At 45.9% G+C, this 26,696-nt stretch overlaps 2 protein-coding genes, 2 long non-coding RNA genes, 1 other non-coding gene and 2 pseudogenes across 7 annotated transcripts; 5 read left to right on the forward strand and 2 right to left on the reverse strand.

Moving 5' to 3' along the window:
- Positions 1–51: 51 nt before the first annotated feature.
- Positions 52–2,217, forward strand: LOC104581922 (annotated as a pseudogene).
- Positions 2,218–3,142: 925 nt separating this feature from the next.
- LOC104581527 lies at positions 3,143–16,619 on the reverse strand. 3 transcript variants are annotated; one of them, XR_002962592.1, is made up of 8 exons: positions 16,165–16,619; positions 15,097–16,012; positions 12,369–13,023; positions 8,873–8,982; positions 7,095–8,608; positions 5,263–5,503; positions 3,756–4,018; positions 3,143–3,302 (listed from the first exon to the last, which is right to left on the reverse strand). It is a non-coding gene; the product is annotated as an uncharacterized LOC104581527 (long non-coding RNA). The 3 variants fall into 3 exon arrangements; XR_729511.3 differs by having other exon boundaries at positions 7,095–7,651; positions 16,165–16,579; XR_002962593.1 differs by lacking the exons at positions 3,143–3,302; positions 3,756–4,018; positions 5,263–5,503; positions 7,095–8,608; positions 8,873–8,982 and adding an exon at positions 11,013–11,199 and having other exon boundaries at positions 16,165–16,491.
- Positions 9,536–11,058, forward strand: LOC104581540. The gene is made up of 2 exons (XR_001405313.2): positions 9,536–10,661; positions 10,737–11,058. It is a non-coding gene; the product is annotated as an uncharacterized LOC104581540 (long non-coding RNA).
- A 2,770-nt stretch (positions 16,620–19,389) lies between the features above and the next one.
- Positions 19,390–20,872, forward strand: LOC100834848 (annotated as a pseudogene).
- Positions 19,953–20,115, reverse strand: MIR159C (microRNA MIR159c). Its single transcript, NR_127105.1, has one exon. It is a non-coding gene; the product is annotated as a microRNA MIR159c (primary transcript).
- A 157-nt stretch (positions 20,873–21,029) lies between the features above and the next one.
- On the forward strand, positions 21,030–22,211 carry LOC104581270 (glutathione S-transferase T3). Its single transcript, XM_010231088.2, has 2 exons — positions 21,030–21,645; positions 21,720–22,211. Exons 1-2 carry the CDS (start codon positions 21,178–21,180, stop codon positions 22,209–22,211), a joined length of 960 nt encoding a protein of 319 aa, XP_010229390.1. The 5' UTR covers positions 21,030–21,177.
- Positions 22,212–23,411: 1,200 nt separating this feature from the next.
- Positions 23,412–26,564, forward strand: LOC100833245. The gene is made up of 3 exons (XM_003563423.4): positions 23,412–25,483; positions 25,555–25,756; positions 25,956–26,564. Exons 1-3 carry the CDS (start codon positions 23,618–23,620, stop codon positions 26,288–26,290), a joined length of 2,403 nt encoding a protein of 800 aa, XP_003563471.2. The 5' UTR covers positions 23,412–23,617; the 3' UTR covers positions 26,291–26,564.
- The last annotated feature ends 132 nt before the right edge of the window (positions 26,565–26,696 follow it).

Below are 26,696 nucleotides of genomic sequence, written 5' to 3' on the forward strand. Positions count from 1 at the left end.
GCCAGGACGCACAAGGTGGAATCATTTGAAAATAGACTAAATCAGTGCTGAATGTCCTTGTTTGGTTCTTTCATCTATGGAGTAAACCCTCAGTTTTTTGGTTGACTTGTTTTGGCATATCTTTTTTCCATGCTAGGTTCTTGACAAGGCTCGTGATGATGCTGGGAGTAGTGCTCAGAAGAGTTTGTCTGAGAGTAACAATTTGAAAGCCGTGGTCACTGCAGGCTCGAAAGTCAGTTTCATTAATATTTCACAAATGACTGCTTGGGTCGGACAACATAATGTTGAGGGCAAGCGGATCCCATTTGGTTTTGTTGGTTGTACATTGCCCCACTTCACAAAAGATGACTATGGTCCTGAGAGTCATGGATTTGTGGAGAACTCTTACCATCGAGGTCTGACACCGCAGGAATTTTTCTTCCACGCTATGGGTGGTAGAGAAGGTCTGATTGATACTGCCGTGAAAACTTCTGAAACTGGTCATATTCAGAGGCGGCTCGTGAAGGCTATGGAGGACATCATGGTCAAGTATGACAGTACAGTTCGAAACTCCCTAGGGGATGTCATTCAGTTCTTGTACGGAGAAGATGGCATGGACGCTGTCTGGATTGAATTACAGATATTGGACTCCCTGAAGATGAAAAAGAGTGGGTTTGATAATGTATATCGGTATGAACTGGATGATGAGAACTGGAAGCCTACTTACATGCTGCCTGAACATGTTGATGATTTGAAGACCAATCGAGAATTCAGAAATGTGTTTGAGGCAGAGGCTGAGAAATTAGAAGCTGACCGGTTGCAGCTTGGTACTGAGATTACCACAACTGTCGACAACACATGGCCTATGCCTGTGAATCTCAAGCGGCTGATCTGGAATGCTCAAAATACATTCAAGATAGATTTAAGAAGCCCTTCTGACATGCACCCAATGGAAATTGTTGAAGCAATATATAAGCTACAAGAAAGGCTCAAGGTTGTCCCTGGTGATGATGCAATCAGCATTGAGGCTCAGAAGAACGCTACTTTGTTCTTCAATATCCTGCTTCATAGCACATTTGCTAGCAAGAGGGTCTTGAAAGAATACAGGCTTACAAAGGAATCTTTTGAATAGGTCATTGGTGAGATTGAATCGAGATTCCTTCAGTCTTTGGTAGCTCCTGGGGAGATGATTGGATGTGTCGCTGCACAGTACATTGGAGAACCAGCAACTCAGATGACACTAAATACTTTCCATTATGCTGGTGTCAGTGCAAAGAATGTTACCCTTTGTGTTCCCAGGTTGCGAGAGATCATTAACGTCGCCAAGAAGATAAAAACTCCATCACTGTCTGTTTTCCTAAACCCTGAGGTGGGCAAGAAGAAAGAATTGGCTAAGAATGTCCAATGTGCCCTGGAGTACACTACACTACGTAGTGTGACCCATGCCACTGAGATATGGTATGATCCTGATCCTCTAGGAACCATCATTGAAGAGGATGTGGAATTTGTCAGATCATATTATAATATGACTGATGAGGATATCGACCCAGATAAGATCTCTCCTTGGCTGCTGCGTATTGAACTGAACCGTGAGATGATGGCTGATAAGAAGTTGAGCATGGCTGATAGTGTAGAGAAGATCAATCATGAATTTGATGATGACTTTTCATGCATATTCAATGATGATAACGCAGATAAGCTCATCCTTCGTGTCCGTATAACAAATGATGAGGCTCCAAAGGGAGAATACAGTATGAATCTGCCGTGGACGATGTCTTTCTCAAGAAGAGTAACATGTTGACCGAGATGGCCCTTCGAGGCATTCCAGACATTAACAAGGTCTTCATCAAATATGGGAAGGTCAATAAATTTCAGGAAAATGAAGGTTTCAAACCCGATAATGAGTTGATGCTTGATACGGAAGGTGTCAACCTCTTGGCCGTGATGTGTCATGAGGACGTTGATGCTACAAGGACAACAAGTAATCATTTAATTGAAGTTATTGATGTTCTTGGGATTGAGGCTGTCCGCAGGTCTCTCTTGGATGAGCTGAGGGCGGTCACATCTTTTGATGGATCTTATGTGAACTACAAGGCATCTGGACATTCTCCGTGATACGATGACATACAGAGGTCATCTGATGGATATTACTAGGCATGGTATAAATGGTAATGACACGGGGCCTCTTATGACATGTTCCTTTGATAAGTGATTGACTGAAATTCCCAAGCTAAGTAAACATACCTGCCCATAGGGTTGGACCCGAGACTGCATGAGTCAGCGGTACGATGATACGGGGAGAAGCCGTTCCGAGGCGTGGCTCGGAGGGTTTTGACAGGAGCCATCTAAAAAGAAGAAGAAGAAAAGGCACGGATATTATTGCACGAATGAAACAGTAGTTCTTAGGGAAAATAAAACAATTTGTGAAGTTGATACTCCAGAAGGCCGCAAATTGTAAGGTGTGAGGGCATTCACAATCAAATGATCAGCACGATCCTATCTCAGGGGGAGGGGAGGACGGGGACCTGCGGAAACAAACCTGCGCCGGACGAAGGTCGCCGGAGCTCGCGAGGTAGGTGCGCTGCCCGCCGTACCAAAGTCAAATCTGCATAGAGCAACAATGATGAGGGGCGGGAGAGAGAGACCACAAGATAGCACGGCGAGGATGGGAAGGCCCGGTGGGAGGCCGACGGCGCTGTTGCCGGAGAAGGAGGGCAGGAGGGCAGAGTACCTGCGCCGCCGCCAGCGCTTGGTTTCTGTCTTTTTGCCTCGCTTCTTGTCGCCCAAAATCAGTGAAAGCTAGCCCGTGCACGGTGAAGACGTCGTGTTCTTGCCGACGACCACCACATCTCAACCTGGGCATTTCCGGTTTAAGCCGGTTTCAACAGTTTCCTCAAACCAACCAAGTACACACGGTTTCAACTGGGTTGAACTGGTCTGAACCGTCTAGAAAGGTGCCGATACGATGGCTTGGTTTGGTCTGATACACGGTTAAGTTGGTTTCGCACCGTACAGGAAACACACGCATGCATAGGACTCACGGTGGGCATGGTTTGGACAAGCAGAGCTATGCTGCGTCGAGACAAAAGTGCACGCCCATGACAGAACAACAAATCACAGTTCAAATATGAATACAGACATACGAACATAGACAAATTAAGTCAAATAATTTGGGACGGAGGCCGCGTGTGCTTGAATGATTTGAACCTCTTCAAAGCAACATCTTCCACTAAAAGATGTTTCACATTCCCCATCTTGGAGACCTGTTTCACATTGTTCTTGAATGATTTGAACCTCTTCAAAGCAACATCTTCCACTAAAAGCTGCAAAGTAGTGAGGAGTCAAAACCAACAAATACAAAGCATTTGCATTCAAATGAACCTAATTATCCTTACTTGGCTACAGGAGGATACAAAAATTCTACTACTTCCCTCCGTCCCAAATTAATTGAATCAAATTAACCACAACTCAGTCAAGTGTGACAACGGAGTAAATTCTATATGGAATAAGTTGTGTATATCTATCCAGAATCTTCTTTAACATTTAGCAAAATTAGCTACTCTGCACCTGTAAACACCACTTATACAACGTTTACCTACAAGCTCCAATCACCTTGTTGAAAAGCTTCAGGTGCAATATTCACTAGCAGTCGAGAAGTAACTACTATACTAGTTCATGAATGATTATATTATACACTATATCAAAGTGCGTGGAATTCACGCGCTCAGAATTTTTCTTCCCTTTCCTATGTAAAGAAAAAGGTTCTGACTACTTACAGTGCTACACGTGGCTTATTTCTGCGCACAAAAGCTCTGGACTCTGCAGGACCGTCCATGGGCCCCATCTTCCCGACCCCACCACCTCCATCTTGGATACCGGTTCCAACCGGTTCTCCCTCTCTCTTTTGCTCATATGTCTTCCGGTCAGACCTGGTAGGTCTCTCTACCTTCTCTTCCGGTGGATGACTTCTCTCTTCCGGTGGCCACATGGTTGTTATTTTTTCTCCCCACTGGATGTACGAATGGCCCGCCGGTGCTTCCTGAAACAGTTGCCACAACTCACCAGATTAGAAAAGGAGACAGCAGACACTGCACAACTCAAAACTGAAAATGAAATATAGATTGCAACAAATAAGAGAGAAAATATTTTTCACTGAATGAATCATTAGTTAGCAGGTTTAAACTACCTCTTGCATGATAATTCATTGTTGCCTCAAATGTTACTGTTCCAGAATCTGCTGCCATATTCTGATCATCACATGGCTTCATTTAGCATGTACATATTATGCAGCAATGGGATGGAACAAAATATGTTGAACTGGGTGAAGTAATAAAGAACCAACTCAAATCTAATTCTCCTAGCATGTAAACCCGAGTTCTGGTTCAAGATTCACTTGAACCAGCACTAGCATGTTTCCACCGCTTAGTTGGCTCGGTTATGTTAAGTGCGTACAAAAAGAAAGGACTCTAAAAATGGACACGAGTATTACGTCTTGGGATGTTTACAAAGCAAGTGAATATGATATACAATTGTTTATATAATTTCAAGGGAGTATAGAAGCAAAAGATAGACGCTTAACTAAAACTTGCAATAGTGAAAGATAGCCAAGCCAAGAGACCGTTAGTATTTTGTAGGAATGGCCGTTCTTTAATTTTTCATGCCCGTTACAGTCAGGCCTTAAAGATTGCTACCTACAACATCTGACAATATTGTTGCAACATGACAGGAAGATGAAATCTGCTACAAAAATCAAGCATGTCATGCATTTGATCCCAGACCAGCTATTATTGTTAATTAACATGTTGTTATTAATTTATTATTAAAGGGCAGCCCGGTGCATGTAGCTCCCGCTTGCGCAGGATCCGACCACTTTGGGTCTTTTGTACGCAGCCTTTCCCTGCATTTCTGCAAGAGGCTGTTTCCAGGACTCGAACCCGTGACCTCATGGTCACAAGGCAACAGCTGTACCGCTGCGCCAAGGCTCCCCTTCTTGTTATTAATTTATTATTGGTAGCAATATTTCACAAAAGCTCATGAACCTGGCAGGAAAGCCCCCCCCCCCCCCAATGTTCTTTAATGTGATGCAATGCAGAGTTCCAATAGATTGGTAGGAAAAAACTTAGTAATACAAGGATTTACTTAAAATAAAAAAGATTGGCCCTGGACATCTGTATACGCATATTCTTGCTATTATATACTTGCTATTGAACAAAGCCGCCAAACGAAAGAATAAGATGAGCAGAGGAGCCAGCAAAAAAATTAGACAAAAGAGATATGCCGTACCTACAGTACCTACATATACTGCAAGATGGTGGGCATGAACCCTGCCGCTGGATCGGAGAGGGAGGACGCATTGCTATATCCGGCTGCACCAGTTTCCTCCGGTAATAGTTTCACTCCCAGTGACCACCTAGCTATATTCCCTCTCCTCCATGTGCCATCCGGTTGTTTCTCTCTCGAACCGTTGGAGACCGGCCTTTCCTTCTTTTGTGCATAGCATGCTTCAAAAAAGTGTCACACGAAGCTGCCAGAAATAGTACAATTTACTGGGTTAGCTATTGTTCACTGGTTTGCCTCTTGCAAATGCGAATCAAAATGCCAAAAAATACTGATCAATTTAAGAAAGCTGAAGCAGGCAGTACACACATTCCTAACAACTATAGCTACGTAAGAAAGGTAACAATGTTTTCTAACAGCATATCTACGTGTACTGAACAACAAGGCAGTGCTATTTTCCTTGGTTGCCTCATGCAAATGAGAATCAAAATGCCAGCAAGTACTGATCAATTCAACAAGGCTGAGGCACGCAATACACACTTTTCTAACAACTAGAGGGGGACATGAAAGATAACAATACTTTTCTGACAGAGGATATGCATGTATTGAACAACTAGGCAGGCAGGGTGTATTATGTATATGCAACAACTAGGCATGACAGCTTACAATAGTTTCCGCCACGGCAACCTACGTGAACTAATGTTCTATTTTGTTGTTCCCGTTGAACCATCATGGTTATACTTTACCCTTAGACCAACATCACAGATTTCAACTTCTACAGTAGCCAAACAACATTACTGACATAGATTGAGAACAATTACCTCTAGACCAATATCAGAAAACTCTACCTTCTACAGAATCTACAAAACATAACCAACATAAATTCATGAATGATTATATACTTCCCATTCCATACCCTACCACTTTGACAAAGTTGTTAAATGAAACACAAAAAAGGCAAGGCTGGGCTAATTAAAGTACATGTGAACCAATTTCGCATCCAATTGATATATGCCATAACTTTGACTTGACAAAACATACCATTTGCTGACTAATTATTATAATTTATGAAAAAAGTATATGATGAACCAATTTCTTATCCAATTTGAATATGCCATGAATTTCCGTTAACAAATTATACCATCTGCCGACTTTAAGAATTATCTAACAGCCCCAAGATCATCATTTGGTGTGGCTCCAAACAAAGATCCTGGATCTACTACTTTCTCATAATACATAGCATGTAAAAACAGTTGTACAATGTGAAACAATGATGACTTAATATAATGTTAACATCAATCTTAAATTAGTTTCTTATAGGCATGTTTAACAACACAGGCTGCAACTAATTCCCCAATCGGCTAGCATTATTGTCTCTCACCGTGCAACAAATACCCTATTGTCTCCCAATCTGTTCAACCACCTAACCAATTACAAGTTGTGATGGGTTACGATAAATGTACTTATCATTTGTATTTAAAATATGCTATCCATACTACAGGTTATGTTTTCACACGAAGCATTACCTATGAACCACTTGGTTAACTCAGAATGGGATTCTTTATTTTTAGATGGGATTCTGAAAAGGAAAAAACAACTTTTCCCTAAAAAATGGAAGAGAGAAACAAACACAGGTCATATAGCCTCCCAAGAAAAAAGGGTGCAGATCACATTATTTTTGCAAACAAGTCAATTCACATTCGGTTCATATGATTTATCTCCAGGGAAAAGAGTAGCAGGACTAGGCTAGCTCGCTGGTGCTTCTAGCTCACAGTGCCACAATGCACAACAATGCACACTCCAACAGAAATTGAACAGCGGCCGCAGCACAAGAGTACCTGGAATTGCTCGCCGGCGACGAATGTACGCGGGTGTTGCCACGCACGCGGACGAGCTTGACCGCTGGGGGCCGCCATGGTCGCGGACAATACCACTAATCGCAGCCACTGGATCCGGGAAGGAGTGGATGTCCAATACTTCCGCGCATCGTCCTCCTCGCCTCACAAGAGGAGTAGTCCGCGTGCCAACGCGGTGGCCATCCAAGCCGGCAAGCGTATTTTCATGCCGCCGCGCGCCGCCAACATACTCCAAAACAGATCCTTCCTGTGAACGCCGTTGCGACCGAGCCGCGGGGAGAAGACGTGGCGGCCGCGACGGACCGTCGCGGGAGGTGGAGAGGAGCGCCGATCCATGGTCACCTGCCCGACGGCAGCGATCTATGGTCAACTGCCCGACGGCGGCTGGATTTCAGGGGTGAGGCTACAATGTAGGGTTCCAGAGAGGCTCGGGAGAGGCTGCGCCTGCGCTGGTGGTCGCTCGAAAGAGAGCCCGGTAGGTTTCGTGGCAAAAGCTTGGGCCAGTATTTGTTTTCCTGCTTCCTGCGACCATGCTGGCGCTGCATATAGGTGTTAATATCTTTACCAACCAACATATATATTAACAAATTCACCTTCGTTTTTTTCTCTAAATATAGTTTCAAAAGTGCGTTACTTGAAAACTTCAGGAACACAATGCAACTTTGTTTATACTATAGTTTGCCAACACAAGTTATAAGGTTGAGAGTAAATTAGACATATTTAACTTTAAGTCATTTAATTAACTAATGTGATTCATTTGTTGACCTCCCAAAATACAATAGAAACTGCTCACGCTCGACATTGTCTAGAGCAGTTGCCTATAACAGATAATTGATTACAAAATGTTAACTTAAGCATGCTTGCGTACATTTCCACTAAACTTACCCTAAAAAAATTGTATTTGACATAGCTGTGTGAACTCCAATGATGTTTCTCACAACACGGAAGAAACACAGGTTCAAGTTTCTTTTTAATTTAACTTTCGAATCTAAAGCAAAGGATATACACTAAAAGGTAACAGCATCTTGATGAAGGATGTGCTACATAAAATTTAGCAAAAAAAAATTAGAACAATATCTTCATCGACTGAGTAGATTGCTAATTGCCTAAATGAGTTTTACATCTAACTAACTATTTTTCATGCTCATAATTACCTACCATTAAAAATGGTTAATTCCTTGGCAAGAAATACTATTACCGTAATATACATAAATAATTTAACAATGACACCACATGCCTCTTGCAATAATCGCCCACGGGCGCGGCGTGGCGCCGCGCTGAAGCTTCCTAGTATGATTATAGTTGAAGTCAGAGCTATGGACACTTGATGCATGCCTCAGCTAAGTTCACAGAATCTCTAATCCTGCCTAATTAGAGTTGGTCCATGAGAGCTCAAGGATAAGCTATATAAATGATACACGGGAATCAAGTTATATTAGGTTACAAAGAATCACAAGCCTGAACAACCACCTCTAGCTGCCTAGGTACGTCTCTACCTGCAAGCCATGTTGTAGCTGCTTTAGTTCACCAAGTTGAAAAAGTGTATATATCCTTTGCATGCACAAATACACATGCTTAGCTTCTCAGGCAAGAACACAACTAGGAAAAGTAATTACCAACTTAATAATCAGTGCCAACAAGCTTTACCAATATATCAAGCTATATATTTTTTATGCAGATGCATGGTAAAGCAGCTTAGTTACAAAACAACCCGAAGAACTCTTGTTATGCATTTTAATAATTGTTATCATAGAACATACCTTCTGCACTAATTCCCACGCAAAGTTTTGCAATATGAGTCTCCAGACATGATTGTTAAAGAAAAGAAATAATCTACTTCCAGTAAGTTTTGCTCTCCTGTGCTGGGGCCCTGAAAGAATTAACAGATCCAGTAAGTCTTTCCACAGACAGAACAAAAAAAAAACACAAAATGTAATTCTAGATGTGTAAAATCATCTCAGAGTGCCTTTCAGAAAAGGGAAACATCCCTGTGATCAACCAGAACAATCAGAGTGGACAGCGGACACAATTACAACTGAGCATAAACTGTTTTCCATCAAATGGCGAGAAGTACGGCTTGAAGAAATGACCGATGTCTTTACTTCTTAAATTAAACTAAAGAGAAATATCAAAATATGACTCCAATTTAAATAAAGAGATGGATTCAAATATGCTAGCAGCTAAGATGCAAACTGCTAACCAAAAGTTATACTACTTTATAATATTCTGCCTCTATGTGTACATGCTTGCTTGTGGATCAATCAATCAAAAATATTCAATCAGTCAAAAACTTGGCCATGTGGACACCGTTTGTGGTGGTACACTTAATTCAGATGCCTCGACAACTAACACCAAAGGCAACGACCACCAGAGTGCCATGTGGACAAATTTCAAGCTTATGAGATGCAGAAGTTATCCACGTTTGGATCATGACACATAGAAAAAAGGGAAACAAGGAACGAAAAGGACTCGCGAGTGACGCGATTCATGTCCCGATTCGCTCCATCTATCGGTGGACGCTTGATTCGCTACTAGTGGCGCCGAGACTTGCGTCGATTAATTCATGTGCCGTTGACACGTCGTTCGCTCGTCCGAGAAATCCGTCCATTCAGATCATCAGCGACGCATTCTTGCACCTGCCGCCGGCCACGCCACGGTACCCCAGCGCCGAGCCCCTCCGCCTCTGGCCCTCTGCCGCTGCCTCCACCCCCAGCGTCGCCTCCGTCCCCCCAGAGCCGTCACGCTCTCCGCCGCGTCTGCCGCCTCAGCCCCGCCGCGCCCTCCGCCGCCCTTCCCTTACTCCCGTTGTTCCTCCTCTACCAACGGATTAAGGTGCTGATTTCCGTTATCGTTGGTTCCTTTGCTTTTAGGATGCACTATTGTGGCCTGGATATTCTCCTGATTGTGTTTCTTGATATCACGCATTGAGGTTTATTATGGAGATCTGAAGTAATCTTTCCTCTTTATTTTTCCTGATGTAAATTGGACTTGCAAATTTTTAATGAACAATATACATGCATCCAATCGACCAGCAAAAGTTCTATCATTATAACATCTTCAGACAGAGGGCTTTAGTGTGCTTGTTTTAATGAGTTCTATCAGAAAACATGTCATGTAACTGAACTTGGTTAACAAATTGATCTGCAATGATCTGCAATGCCGGCGAGACGCACTAGGCTAGAACCTGCTTATACAAGAGCTGTGAGATTCTTGACTTGTGAGATTACTAATTGAATTCAGTTGGCTGGTTGTGAATTCAGAATAGTACTGTGTGTTTCATCCTATGAGATTCTTAACTTCTGAGATTCAGAAAATTTTGTTCAATCCATCTTAATTCTAGCAGCCGAGAGAGTCTTAACTTGAGTCACACTTCAGAATCAGTATTTTTGAGATTGGTTAATGTAAATATGTAGCAGCGTATTATTTTTCATATATCTAAACTGACATGTGCTTGTCACAGTACAGAGAGCAAATCTATTGCTATGTCATCTCACGATCGCACTGGACCCCGAACCCCGTTTCAGGATATGAGAAATAACCAAGGCTTGGGTAACTACCAGCTACCATCTTATCCTGATCGCTGAATTTTTTTTTGGGTGATGAACGTTATTGTTAATTATGCAGACCCTAAGGAGTTAAAGAAGCAGCGGGACAAAGAATATTATGCACGAAATAGAGATAATATTCTCGCTATGCACGAAAATCATGTGCTGCAGAATTATACTCGGAATAGGAAGCACTCTTGTGGTGTTTGCAACTCTTTCCTACCTGAGGCGCATGAGATATGCACAACTCTGTGTGTCCAAATATGTCTCCACATTCAGAATTTACAGACGACAGCTACATAAAACCTACACTCTTATTTGCAATGACAATATGGAACATATTTGTAATGAGACATGGACTAAACTTATGATTGCATTAACAATGATGTCACACGTAGAAAGAGTTTACAGTCCATAATTTGGATATGTAGTTACAAACTTTTCAAGGAGTAGAACTCAAACTGCCCATTACAATTCTATTATGATTATCAGAAGTTGCTGTAGCATCCAAAAACCGCCAGATGATGAAATAGATGCTATACCTGGATGAACCAATACATCAGTTTGAAACAGAGAAGGGAAGATAATAGTCCCTACTGTGCTAATATGTATCCTTGGTGGTCCTTTGTTTATATATAACAGAATGCTCACTGTGCCAAATAAATAATCAGATAGGTAATATGCTACGAAGTCTACAGTTATAAAGATATGCATTCAAATGACTGGAAAATCTAATGTGGTCACACATGCGATGTAAACCCTTTATTGGGTAGGCTCTAAATTCTAAATGGATAAGTATGGTTTTCATATACTGTGGTTTAGATAGAGAAGAATGGAATGTTATGAATGTGCATTCATTTCTTACGATATCTTCATGCATGAGCACTAAATTAAGGAATCATCTACGCTTGTCACAAAGGCACAATTAAGACTCTGCTATACTACTTTCTGCGCCAGAGTAGATACACTGTAGTAGCTGTATCCGTGAGATGGACCGCTCTATCGATGCAAAATGTGTAGATAACCAATGATGTGCTGAAGGGGAATTTTTATATTTGGGCCGTGATAGATGGTGGTGAAGGGATCGGACGATTATTCTGTTGTCGCAAATGAGTAGGCCTGGATGAAGATTTTTAGTGTTGATGCCCACCTGCTTCTGCTTGTAAGAGTTTCCTAAGGTCTCTACAACAGTTATATGCAATCATAAGAGAAGAACCGATCATAGGATTAGGACAACATTTGGAGCAATGATGAAACGAACAATAGCATGCCTACGTTTATATCTATCAGCAGGCTAAATTTTTGACAGGTTCATTATCATAAACCAAGACTGTGAATAATAATTTAACTGGATCAACAACATAGTTATTGGAAGTTCCTTCAACATCTTGCCACTAAAAAGGCATTTGAGAATAGTGGCAGTGAAATTATAGAACCAAAAAATTATCAGGCAAGAGGAGATACTGGCATCTTTAATGTCCCCACAAGATTGCTGAAGAGATAAAGAAACTTAGCATGTCCATGTTTATATATATAAGCACTGGCAGGTTCATTATCATAAACCAGGACCGTGAATAATGATTTAACTGGATCTACAATATAGTTAATGGAAGTAATTCAACATTTTACAACTAAAAACGTACCTGAGAGGAGTCTATAGTGGAAGCGAATCATATAACAGAAAATTTATTAGATAAGAGGAGACACTGACCTCCTTAATGTCCCCAGAAAATTGTTGAAGAGCTAAAGAAACTTCTTTGACAATCCTTTGGCCAGCTTTCGGAGCATTGCTAATGATTCTGGCATCAAGACTTTAACAGGCAAAAGGAAACCTGTAACAACCAAAATAACAGCATGGTATGAATAACACCGTGGAAGTAAAGAACAAATAGCTCTATGTTGGCATTTCAGCAAGTGACCGGAACATATGAGCTTCTTTTCCTAAACAAATTAACAGATGCACGACATTTGAGGCTCAACAACCTTGGGTATTTTTACTAATACGAAGGCTGAAGCAAAGAAACGATCAGGCCTGCGAAAGCCTAGTGCTAAAACTATTTCTGGGTCAATAAATATCATTCCTTTGTTAAATTATAAATCCCAACCTCCCCAAAGCAGTGGAGCTTGTTACCAATTATACATCAAACTAAATAAGATGTTTTTAAGTATCTTCCCAGTCCTCTGTCTTTGTCTTCCTTTTCATTGTCAATGCTCTCTGGACAACACCCCGAAAACTCAACTCTGCCCGCTTTGTTCCCATAAGCAGGTCGATCATGCCTGCACAGCTGCACCTAAACCTGCACTCGTGTCGTGTACATCTTCCATGTACACCAAGAATAAGGGCCCTATATAATCTTCCTTGTAACCTGTTGTATGCATATAGAGAAAATCGATTATCTCCGAGAAGTGGATAAAGAGTCATTGGTAATAATTCCGTTGGATAAAAGCTATACCATAATCGAATATCATATTATTGTTATTATCTCCGATTAGTACTTTTGTCACGTATGGGCTTGGAGCCTCTAGTTTATAGGAATTCAAATGGAGTGCCTAGATGTTGGCTACTCTGCTAGAATTGGTTAACAGACATGATAAGTAATTTTAGATAAAAATAATAATAGTACCAAAGAAGATCATATAATCTTTATACGACGTCTAGTTTAAGTGTTAACTAGGAAATATGCCCGTGTGTTGCTACGGGTTGATTTTGTTAGGGTTACCTTGTTCCCCAAGACGCTACTACCGTCAAGAATTATGTAATTTTTCAGTACCACAAATAAACCAACGAAAATCAGATACGACAAAAATCAATTTCATTGCTCACCACTATTATTCTTATTTCGTCTCATTACACATCTTTTGACATAGATACATGGTCCCACCGAAATTGCAGAAAACTCTAAAAGCAACTTTTTTCAGACCATTTACCCAAATGAATATGATCAAGATCCTATGGTACGAGTTTTTTTTTTTAAAACAAATACCTATGCTAAGGAATTTAGGATAACATAAGTGACAAACTCACCCGTGTTGAAGCTCAATATTTGCAGCACAATAGGTAACACCAATGATATCTGAATCAAATAGTCGTTCAAAATTGTTGGCAATTGTTACCCTTTTATACCCTGATTCTCTGCTGATCTTTGGAATAAAATCGAAAGGGTTACCCAAGGATTATCTCTCTGCGTTCAAGTGCCACCCACTCAAGCAGCTCATCTAAGTCTGGAGCAGCATGTGATCAACTATATATGTTTGGTCTGGAAGTGGCCGTCGTTAATTCTTCCACTCGCATTTGCTATTACTGAATTTCGTACATATTTCTCCGTTTCGCTTACAACACCTGAAGTTTCTTAAAAGTAAGTAAACATAGCATATCGAAGGGCAAAAAACTGAACCTTTCATCTCCTCTGAACTAAACAGCTTCTCTACTCTTTATGGAACCATGAAACTTTCAAGCACCGAAACAGAGCTACATTCTAATACTCAGAGTGAGTACCATCAGCTTGAATATAGGTAGCTAGCTGAAACGTAGCAGCCAAACGCCACACCCTACGGTCAATTAGGAGTGGTAGCTTTGCACACAGATGTGCACAAACATTTGCCTCTCTAGGGAAGAAAGTAATCCTCGACTAAGCTATTCAATTTCTTACAGAATTCCCATCAATTCTGATCTATCACGAGAAGAATAGCTTAGCTACCACAGTCGTCAACTATTATTGTGTCTTTTAATGAACTGGAACCTTGGTGCTGCGATATGTGCTCTCCGAAGTCGGCGCAAGCTACTGTTTTGCTCGAGCTGGCCAGCCACTGGAGCAGCTACAAGCTAGCACCCATGGGAGCACCAAGTCGATTTTTCTCAGATATCTCGTGCACCTCTGCATAATTTTTCCTGCAGCAACTTCCCAAAAACAGTGTCCAGCGGCAGGCCAAGAAAGGCTAGAGCAGAGGTGCCAAGAACGGCGACGGGGCAGGGGATGCGGACCGCTGGGCGACTGGCCGTACCCGTACTTGGTGGCGCGCAAAAGCAGCGCGGGAGGTTCGTAGGCACGGAGAACCGCATCTCAGTGTTAAATCAAGCCATGACCCTTGTGCAAGAAGAAAGGGTGCAGGAGCTAGATCCGCCGGCGGCGGTTGTGGAGGATCCGTTCCTTATCATGGCGCTAGCAACTTGAATCGCAGCGGCCCCTTCAGCCTTCCTTTACAAGCGCACGGCGCCGACGACGACCGATGCGGCGGCGGCTATGGATATACGTCAGTGCTCCGCCTAGACGACTTCTTGTCCCGTCGTCTGGTAGGAAAGGGGAATCGCCGAATCGGCTCAATCGATGGAGGAATCGCAAGGCTGGACGCCTGGACTATTAAGCACGGGATTTACTTCCTTTCTCGTGCCAGAATTGGAGCCTGGACTATTAAGCAGTTTTCACGAAATGGAATCTAACCTTCAAGTTGCTTCAGGAGCCTGTACAGAGCTGCTGGCGCATTGGCTTCAGCACCGGCCAGCGAGTGCCCGGAGCGGAGCTCGCTGCAGAGACTGCTGATGAGGTATGTGCAGAGTTCTTCAAGCTGGACGGCAAGCTCGAGCAGTTGGATTGTGCTCGTATTGATATGCCGCTGCGTCTTCTCCTCGCTTGGGTGCTGTGCGCCGCCTTCTCGCTCGGTCTGGAGGCGGTACTGGAGGAGGATGGCGCGCTCCTGGCGGAGTCTCCGTGATTTTGTTTGTACAAAGGCCACAAAAGCAATAGTCTTACAAAGAGGTGAGCTAGCAGGCCAGCAGCTGCGTGTGAGAAGAGAGAGCAGCAGCACGCTGCGCGACTGGAGACCGGAGAGCCTCCTCGATTTGGGGTGGTTTTGTACCGGTGGGGGCCTCGGTCGACAGACTCAATTTTGAGATCTCTATGCATACTCAATTTATTCTACCAAACACTACATACACATACTGCAAGAAATGCGAGGTATAATGAATCGAGATAAAACACGTATATAACTAAATATAGGAAGATGGTAAAATGCGTCAACTGAGCATGACAATTGTCCAATGCCAATCCATGTTTTAATATGTAAACTTTGGCATTGGTTGCTAAAACAACAGAGTAATTTCAGAGAGAGTGAGCAAAGTAAATATAAACATAGAATAATCTACATTAGTATATTTCCTTTCTCCTATCTGAAGATGAGCATCTCGCCTCTAAAAGGGACGACGCTGACAGAGAAACCAATCAGGTGCGGCTGGCCCCACAACAATCAAGTGCTTGGTTTGCCTGTCAGAAGGACTGCATATACTCAAACTAAAACAGATAAAGCAATGAAAACCCACTCTTCCATCAGGACGAACCACTTCAATTCAAATTACAACACCTGCATTTATACAGATACAAAATAAATATCAGTTACTTAGCTGGACTGTGAATATGTCTCATTGTAGAAATCTAAAGTTTAAGTTGCAGCAGAATTTACAATAAAATCAAAGAGTGGTGAATAATCAATCACCATTCACTGCAAAGTCCAACCTTTCAATCAAATTCCAAAGCAACTGAGGAAGCAAGCTATCCCAACAACTGCAGCAACACCAGAAATCTTCTAGCCCCAAACGCCCGCGCCATGGCCCTCCACACACAGCAGCAGGAGAAGAGTCCGGCCGGGGCGTCCACCACTGGGCCCACGCCCACGAGACGGAGGCCTGCCTCGCCTTCCATGCGTAACTGCAGAAGAACCAGAACGACCCGCTGCGGGTACACCAATAATATCCTGCAATCCACGCGCGGAGGCGAACAAGGCGCAGAAAGAGGCCGGCTAAGGTCAACGTCCTCCCGTGCATCCCCCATTGTCTTCCTTGAGAGAGAGGAAGTGAGACGGAAGAAAGAGAAAGAGGCAAAATTAGCATGCTATAGAAAAAGGTTGTTAACAATTTTATTCCAAGGAAAACTCTTCTATCAGAACCAAAGTCTTCGCAAGTTACAATTCATCAAGTATTTAGAGCAAATTGCCTAATAGCAAGAACTAAGGAGGCAGACTGGTGTGTTGTCTAGACAGGCCAGCTCCAGGTCGATCCCATCATTGTCAAAGTTGTTGGTGGAGATGCCCAGCCAGTCGTCTCGCTAGGTAGCTTGTCCTTACCCTATGGTGCCTGCCTGGTTTGCGAGAGAACCAATGACCACATCACATTGTTACTCCTCCCTTGTCTCTACTCTCTCGGGGAGTGGCACCCATGCGCACACGGGAGGAGTTGACAGCAGGGATCTAAGAGAGCAGCCTCAACCAAAAGAAAAATGAGGCAGTGGTGAGGCGATGAAGAAAAGACAAAAGCACGATGCGGGAGAATCGGCCACTGAGGCTACAAAATGTCATGATGCTTACAATTACATGAAAGACGGCTACTTCTAAATAACCAAATTGGAGGCATACATGCAACACCAAGTATTTTAAAATTCGAGGTTAAGCAAACCCTTTATCCTAGGATACTCCTAAGATGAATCTGATAGACGCGAAATTGTACTTCCAGTCACCGGTGGTTGTAAGATGCTAGAAAAATTGGCACTTGCTGCACTAACTTGAAAATATCTCCCAATAAGTGCAAAGCTTACTATAATTTCTAAGCCAGAGTTTAATAAATAAAAAAGTTTTAGACAGGGATAAATGAAGTTCAATTCAATGCAAAGCAAGGGAAAAAATGTCCAAGTAAAACCAACAAGTCTAGTTCCAGATGCACCTTGCTACATTTTCTTTATAATGAGGATCATGTTGTGTCTTCTACGGCACATGTGTAAAAAAGAGAAAGGGGCACTAATTTATTACAGGGTCATCGCTGCATCATGTACAATAATAGTAAATCATAAATTGAGTACGGAAGCCTCATTAAGCAAATAACAGTAAACTGTACACTACAAAAAGAAATTGACATGGAAATTAGCACTAAGCCTTGCCTGCATATCATGGTCATATGTGTTTAAGACTTTAAGTTGTCATAAGTATTCAATATCTTTAACACGACACCAACATTTTTCATGAAGAACTTAATTAGGTGATAATAGATACTCACCAGTATAGGATCCATTCCATAGTTTTTTTTTGGAGTAACCGCAGGAGAACTGCGCGTTTTGTATTAAGCTTAAAAGGGAGAAAACACCGCCAAATGGCTACAACACCGCACACACACACCCAACACAAGGCCAATAGCTACAACACACTCTTACAACAAGCAGGCAACGCTCGCCTTGCCTGACCTCCAGCCAAGAATGGCGAGGAGACAGGACACCAGGCCTAAGACCGCGTCACGATCAGACCAAACACCACACAAGCACTACAACTACATCAAGGCTGACTGGATCAACGTACCCATACTCATGTGCCTAGAGGATCGGCGAGCAGAGGCAGGATCCAACCAAACTAGAGGAAGCTGTCGACTAGGGGGTGCTGGCAAAGATGTACATAGCGCTCCGAGAACACACTGTCTTGAGTAGTAGCCACCACCAGCGATGCATCACCACTAAGCTTCACCGGTGAGACCGGCTAGGCCACCATCTTCAAATACCATGGGAGCTCCCCTCGCAGCCAAGACAACACCTTCAAGAAGGAAGCGACGCCGTCGCTGCCCGGTCCGGTAAACCAGACCTGGAGTTTCCCCCGGCACCGAGGAGGGGAAAGCACAGTCAACCCAAGACCACGCCTCCAACGAGGAAGCGGTACCCACGGGCGCCGCCGTGGTCAGCGTCCGAGGATGCTATAGGTTTTCACCTGGGCCGAGGACCATGCCCCGCGCAGAACGAAGATGGGAGGACGTGGAGACGTGTTACAGGCCTGTAGCACCACCGCAGAAAGCAGCTAGCCGCTGTCGAAGAAGGGGAGCGATTGGCCTCCACCACTGCAGCTGCCCCAAGGCAGACCGCCGGAGGACGGAGCCACGGCGATGGACACAAGGTCCCGGGGCAGCGCCACCTAGATCCATTCCATAGTGAATCTTACCTCTGTAAAAACCTTTCATCATATGGTTAGAATTCTCTATTGTCAGATCTGCCCCAACACAGAAGGTGAAATAGTCCACAAGTTAATAGTAAAATAGGCAAACAAAACACAAAAGAGCATTCAATTACTGAACTGTAGTAAGAGGAGACTTTGGCGGCTCAAATTAAAATATTGGACAGGCATCCCGTAGACTACCATATCACAGAGGTATGGAGTCACAACTGTTAGAAAATATGAGAAAAATTAATCTATTCACAATGGTGAATCTTATTCCATTGACATGTCCATGCCCCATGAGCCAACCGTTAAACCAAAAGAAGACCACATCGATCTGAATGACCTAGCTTGAGGACATGAAACTTATCATTCTTTCTTAATCCTAATTCTTTTTTCTGCTACGATGATTGCTCTGCAAACTAAAGCGTGGCTACATAGAGCCATCATCTGTACCAACGTAATAGAAATTCTTGTGTGCATTACTTTGTGCTGCTCCTTATGGTGCCTGTTTTGATGGAGCTGTTTAGCACTTGTAGTGATCTTCCTAATACCATTACTAAACCACTGGCTTACAATTGTGGCAAAATCGACAAAAATAACCTAAAGAGGGGAAAGATTTCACAAAATAACCTCCGGCGGAAAAGATTTCAGGGAACTAACCCTTTTGTGCCGCACCATCCTCCGGGGCGTTGCATCCTTCTATGCCGCGCCCCAGACGAGGGCTTTGCACATTGCCAGCGTGGCATTGCTTTCCACGTGGCCGCCCGTGCCGCGCCATGGTCTGGGGCGTGGCACTGTGGTGTGCCACGGCCTGGTCTGGGACGTTGCACACTCGTCACTATTAGTCTTGGTCGGAGTTTCCATTGCTTTTCTTCAGCATGTGAGGCTGCTTGGTGAGGTGTGGAGGCCGCGAGCTGCTCAAGGTGAGCAAGGCAGCGTCTCTGCCATGGCCACGCATTGAGGAGCAGAAGAAGATGGAGGGTCAGGGACGGCCACGGCCACGCCGTCGTCGCACCTGTTCAAGGGCGGCCTCTGCCAGCTCCTGACGCTGCACCACCATCCGCCACCGACGCCACCACTGACCGCTCTGTCGAGGTCGGCGGCCGACGGCGCACTGCGGCTTCCGGCCAGTGCTCTGGAGCCCAGTAGATCCCATGAAGCACCCGTACAAGAGAAGCCTGTGTCCTCAGCCTCCACTCCCAATGGTACGTGTTCGTCATGCCCTCTACATGTCACCGTGCACCGCATATGCATGTGTTCGATCGAGGTCTCAGCTCCAAAATATGCGAACCTTTCGCTGTTCAGGTGAGCACGGGCCTGTCTCTGACGGTGCCATCGAGCCACCCAACAGAGCCCCCTTCAAACCAAATGTACAGCAGCAGCAGCAGGAGCAGCCCCGCGGCGCCGGCGCCGACCGAGGACGAGATCAGGGTATGTCGCACGCTGCCCCTTGGCAACTCTTTTTTCTTGTGATGGATGGTCTCTAAATGTTGTTTTGGGTAGAGTGTAGGAGATGGCCGGCGTGGATAGGTCCTGGCCCTTCATGTTCGAAGGGATGGCCGCCTTCAGGACGACGAGCAAAGCCCTTCCTCCTCCTCCGGTGCCGCCTTTCGCCGTCAGGACCGCAACCGATTCCGGGTTGGCCGATGTTAATCCTGACCTGAGTAGATACGAGTTCAGATCAACTAATTACTTCAGGTACATTTGCAAATTTAGCTCACTCGTTTCAGTTGACAAGAGTCAAAATTCTGCATCAAGCAAACTTAATATGTTTGCTCTCCATTTTCTGTTCTACTAAGAGCAACTCTAACAGAGCTCGTAAACATGCGAAAACTGTAAAAAAAAAACCCACCAGTTTACGGGTTCAGTTCGAGAAACGGCGCAGATCAGTTACTGTAAACTTGGCCAGCCCGAATTTTTTTTTACAGGCCGAGCCCGAAACCCAAACTCGGCCTGTAGCACTAAGGGCTGAAAGGCAGAACTGAACGTGACCGCACTCCTCCCGTACTTTGCACGCGAGGGTTTTTTCAGCTCCTCCCCTTCGCGCCCAACTGCCGCCGCCGCCGATCAACGTGCCCCCACTGTCTCCTACTACGCCGTCGCTGGAACTCGGCGCGATGAGCCAGAGTTCGACCCCGCCGGCCGCCGAAGGCAGCTCGCAGCTTCCGCCCCCGTCTCCCGTGGTGTCCGTGTATCCCGGGGCGGGCGGAGGTCAGCATGATCGCGGCGACGAGCATCACCAAGTGGAGGCGCGCGGGTACGCACTTGGTCCCGCAAGCAGGTGCTGCGGGCATCGGTGCTCTGCCAGCGGTCCTCGTCCGCGAGCCGGCGACAGCCAAGCCGAAGAAGTCCCGCACCATAGCGGGGTCGACGGGGCCGAGGGGGGCGAAGGCAAAGAGGGCGAGCGTCCCGCCGAAGGCCACAGCCCTCCCGTCGCCAGCCACAGTCGTCCTGCCGCAAGCAGGGGACACCGCTAGCGGCGCACCCAATGTGCTCAACGACGAGTCCACAAGGTAATTGATGTCTGATTTGGTGTGATTCGTAGAAACCCCCATGCTTCGTTCATGGACCTCCTAGATGAGGTTGACACTGGCGCTCCTCCACTTGCTCCGTTCAGCGGTAACGGTGAGGCGGAAGAGGTGGACGATGAGGCCGGTGAAGATGACGGTGAAGACGACGAGGGTGGTGAAGATGAAGACGAAGATGTGGTCGAGGTCGATGCGGCTAATCAAAAAGTGAAGAAAAGAAGGGCCAACAACTACATGGAGATAGAAGATGCAACATTGTGCCGGGCTTGGGCCGCCGTGGGGATGGATGCGGTCTCCGGCACCATTCAAACCGGGAAGCGGTACTGGCAACACATCGAAGATAAGTTCCATAAACTCATGCCTCGCGTTCGGCATCCTGTCGATCGCACATACCGATCCCTCCAAGGTCGTTGGGACGCGATCAAACCGGCATGTAGCCGTTGGTCAGCGGCAATGGATCAAGTAACGGCGAATCCTCCTAGTGGTGCAACTATTGACCAATATGTGAGTGCATTGTTTGGTAAACTATTGTTTGGTGACCATAACTAGATGATTTCATCTGTGTCTTGTAAATGTAGGACCGCATTGCGGATGCTAGGTATAGAGACATGGCCGGCAGCAAGGGCAAAAGCTTTACAATGAGGCATTGCTTTGATGTGCTTCAACACCTTCCCAAGTGGAAGTTGAGGGATCAAGTAACAGCACCAAAGAAAGCTGACATGGTGAACATGGATGATAGTGAGGATGAGAAAGATGGCAGGAACAATGACAAGCCCGAGGGAAGCAAGAAGGCCAAAGAGAGGTTGAAGCTTGAGGGGGAGGCAGCATTGTTGAGGGACAAATTCGATCATATGATGAAGTCGAAGGAGGCAATAGCGGTGAAGACATTGGAGGCAAAGCTTGTCATTACGGAGAATAAGACAGTGGTGAAGCTTGCAAAAGTTGAAGCCATCCGAGAAGAAGCAAGGAACAAGGCCAAGTTGGAGGAGATGAAGATCAATGTGAAGAAAGCCAAGGAAATGAAGGAGCTATTGGCTCAAGAGAGGGATGTCCACGAAGGACATGAATGAGGCACAAATGGAGTGGTGGAAGGAGGCCACGGCGGAGATCATGGAGAGAAGAAGAACTAGCGCGTGATGAAGGGGCTAGCGGTGGTGCATCGGCTACCCATGGGGGTGGTGGCGACGAAGGTGGCAACGGTACTGTCAACGTTTGATTAGGTTGACGATTTGCAGCAACTTTTTGCGGTGAACTGGTCGCGGCGATTTGATGTAGAAACTCTGAACTATGCATCGATTGTTTGCAGTTGGTAGTTGAACTATGCTTGATTTGCTTTGAACTGCCAATTCTGTGAAAAACCGTGGTTTTATGGGTTCGGATGCTGCTGGCACTTTTTTGACTGAACTCGTGGTTTACAGGTCGCGCGTTTACGGGCTCTGTTAGAGTTGCTCTACCTCGAATGCATCATTATTATCAGAATGGTACCTGTTCTTCTGTCCAGTAATTACTACTTGATGTAGCTAGCAGGAAAGATGGTGGAAAACATGTCACATTCATCCTATCATTTTCCCAGCATAAAAAACATTTACTGTTACATTTTCCTGTTGAAAATTTATCACACATGTTTCCATTGCTTTTCTTCAGCATGAGTTGTCTCTGACCCAACAACACGGAACCGAGAAAAGCTAACAAGAAACAAAGGCATAACCTGTTTACCATATTTGCCCTGACGAACAGCATGCATTTTGGCCATATTTCGCCGCCACCTCTCGAGAGGAACCAGAGGAGAGGAGAGGAAGAGAAGTGGTTGTCTGGGTCGGGCTGGGGCGGGCTCGAGCGACTTACAAACCCTAGATGTGCCGCGCCCCCAGCCACGGCGCGGCACACCATAGTGCAACGCCACCAGCCACGGCGCGGCACTAACTGGATCTGGGGCCCGCGACGCCACGCTGGCACCCCTGCAACGCCATGGACGGTGGCGCGGCACCGTGTCATGCGACGCCCTGGAGGATGGCGCGGCACAAAAGGGTTACCAGAACGAAATTTTTTGTCCCATAGGTCAGTTTGTGAAATTTTTTGCCCTCGCAAGTCATTTGTGTCGATTTTACCACCTAGCAGTGTCCATCATAGAACTCTGTACCTGGGATCCTAACAACACGCGAAAAAGCAAAGCGAGAGCCAACACGCGAACGACCACCTCGCGTAACAGAGAATATGCAGGAATTATAAATGGGCCGACGAAAGATTTGAAGGTCCACCCGGCGATCCTTCAGCGAAAGCAAAGGTCGGTATCAAAACGCCTGGCCGAAAAAGCCCGAAAGTACTTCATACGTCGGCCGAGAAGGGAAAGCCAAACCCTATCTCCTCCTCACCGCAAGATTTGCGGCTCGCCGCCGGCCGTCCCCCGCCATCCTCCCCCACTACCCATAAAAAAGCTAGCTCCGTCCACTGTCTCTGCTCGCAGATAGAATTCCTGATGATGTCTGCACCCCCTTCTCCCGGCTCGTCTGGATCCGCTTCTTCCGGCCCGTCTGGATCTGCTTCTCAGAGATCGCACCGTCCCCTTCGGAGGGGCCTTATTTCGTGCTTACACAGCCACACCTGCCTCCACAACGTCGCGCCCACCGGCGGCGACGAGGAGGCGCGCACCGGCGGCGACGTTGAGCGTCCTCTTCCCGACCAGGATTTGCCCCGTGCCATCATCAAGCTCATCGTCCCCTTCTACGAGAAGGCGTTCGACCGGCTGCCCTGCGAGACCATGCCGGACCTCGTCGGCCTCCTCACCACCGGTGGCTTTTGCCTCGGCCTCCTCGACCCTGTCTCCAACATCATCCTCAACACCCTCGCCCTCCTCCCCGAAGACGCCGCCGCAGCAGCTTCCTTCTCTCCACCCGCCGGTAAGAGGTCCAAAAGAGTAGTGCGCAACGCCTTCCCCATATCCAAACGCGGTCTCTGCGCCTGGCACGAGGTTGCAGCCAGGTCCTACCACAGTCTCGTGGGCTTCCTCGTCGCATACTTCGGATGCCTCACCGAAGAACAGGCCATCCGATACCTCTACCGGGCCAATGCCAATCTCCTCCTTGCCGTCATGCTCGTCCAACACGATTTGTATGCTGAAGATCTGCATGCTGAAGGTGAAGAACCACTGGACCCTGACTCTGACAGGACGCGTGCCGCCCTCGAGTCGGCCGCCACCAGTGCAGGTCACCCTTCGCCCAGCACTTTGGCTCAGGTCATGACAATCCGGCTCAAAGATGACGACTTTAAACTCCTAGAGTACCTATTTTCAGCTGATGGTACTCCTATCATGGCTAAAGATGCCGGAGCAATCCACCATATAGTGATGAGTCCGCTTTATGTTACCGGCACAAGCCATGCCATAGATGAACTGGCTTTCCATGTTGATCTTGCTATGGAGGCCAAAACTGAAGTTATCCCTGACACCTCGATCACCCGCACCACCTACAGCTTTCACAGTAAACCCATCTGGTCGATGCAGTCTGGACTGTCTAAGAAGAAGCTAAAAGATTGCCTGAAAACAGCAGCTCGCCAGGCAATCTTGTTGAAGACCCCGTGTGGTGACAACTGCGATTACCTGCGGACTCTCAACATGTACCTCCATGGTATGATTCACAACTTCTACATCAAGGCGCTCAAGTTGCTGCCCACACCCTCTGGCTCCCTCATGCGCAGCTTCCTCACGGCCGGCCACTGCTATGGCTCCATGGACCCTGTCTCCAACATCATCGTCAACTCCATCTGGTACTACAGCCGTGGCTCCTCTCTCCCACTTTCTGAACGCAGGAAGATAGATCAGTACATTGACATCTTTGACCCCGTGGCGCTGCTTCCAGCACAAGTTTTTTCCCTCGAGGGCCTTACAAAGCTGGCCACATTTGTCCACCCCCAGTTCTCAGTGGTGGGCTGTGCTCTGGAGACACTCTGCAGGGCAAAATGCAACTTTGTTGAAATGTTTACATCAACGACAGAGAGGATTGAGATAAGCTCCATCCATGAAGCTGCCATGGCCGCTGGACACCCTCTGCCCCTTCAGCTGGGTGAACTGCACCAGAAGTTGGTGCTTATGCCTGATGAGCGAAACATGCTGCTCTCCTTGATAGCTGGGGCTCAAACTAGTAATACTGTGTTGCCAGTCAATGAGATTACAACTTTTCTGGAGGCCGTGTTGTGTACAGAACCGGTACTGGGGGAAGCTCCTGAACTTACCTCGAAGGCTTCGAGGATGGTGTCAAATATGAGATCAGACTATGAGGAGAAGAGGAGCTGGTTCCGTTCACAGATTGAGAAGGTGCTGAAGGATTACACGTTGAAGCATTTTTGGGTAGGTATTAAAGTTGTTTTCAACCATTAGCTCCTCACCTTCATTTGACCAACGACACTTGCTTGTTGTAGGGACCAAAGTATAAACTTGATATTATCCTTGGTGTGGAGAAAAGCTGGGAAGGCCCCCACTCCAGATCTGGCAGACACTACTGCGTCAACTTCACGGCTACTTCTGATTTCAAGCTTGCGAGGGAACTATTCTTCGCCCAATTCTGGGTCTCAAGTGAGCGAAAGCCAAGCATCTGCTGCCGTCTACCCTATCCGTATGTTGGTAAGTCCGCTACTTTTCGGCTGCCACATGGCTGATTAGTACCTGATAGCACTTGATTAGTACTTTGGGTCATGCGATCTCCTTCATACTTGCAGCTTGTACTTACCACGTCTTCTCATGCTTGCATGCACTACACCTAAATTTGTACCACGTTTTCTATCTTTTACTGAACCATGGTTGGGTTTTGTTTTGTTAACAGCCCGTTGCTACTACGGCGGGACTACCTCAAGGAAGATTGTGTATCCAGATCGCTCCGAGTACATCCGGGTCGATATCACCATATATGGAACCCACCGCGTGTATTACATGCTAGAGAGGGACCTTGTGTACTTCAGTCCCAGGACAATTCTAGAGATGGACCTTGTCTACTTCAGTCCCAAGACAGACGTGAAGCTCGCGGAGTATCTGAATCATGTTGCCCGTTTACCAGAAGTACCTGGGCATACTTTCGGCCGGGCCGGGCTGAAGCAAGGCGGATGCTCAAAAATTAGGCCCAGGCCTGGCCAGGCCCGTCCATCGGTACAACGTTTTTAGGCCCATGCCCGGGAATTTCGGGCTGGGCTTTGGGCCGGGCTCCCCATGCCCAGGCAACTGCCGTTCTGAATCTTCTCTCGGCTGTGTAATAATACAGGTCGCGTCTGGCTAGCTAGTGTGTGATGTTATCAGCTGTGAAGTGAGACCATATATATATATATGCTTCCTGCTGTGTGCTATGATGTACTCCTAATGAATGCAAATTCTGCGATGTATGAAGTGGACGACATTGTGCTGTGATATACTCCTACTCCAGCATGTTTTGTTTCCTTGAGCTAGCTGCTAGCTACTGGTATGCATGTGGCCGTGCCTTTTCTTTGTTGCCTGACCTTGTTAAATTTGTGTGTAAATCAAGCTAGCTCGCTCGCTGCTATGGCTGTGACATGGGTATGAATATGATGAAACA

Source organism: Brachypodium distachyon, chromosome 1 (assembly GCF_000005505.3).
Source record: "Brachypodium distachyon strain Bd21 chromosome 1, Brachypodium_distachyon_v3.0, whole genome shotgun sequence".
NCBI classification, from domain to species: domain Eukaryota; kingdom Viridiplantae; phylum Streptophyta; class Magnoliopsida; order Poales; family Poaceae; genus Brachypodium; species Brachypodium distachyon.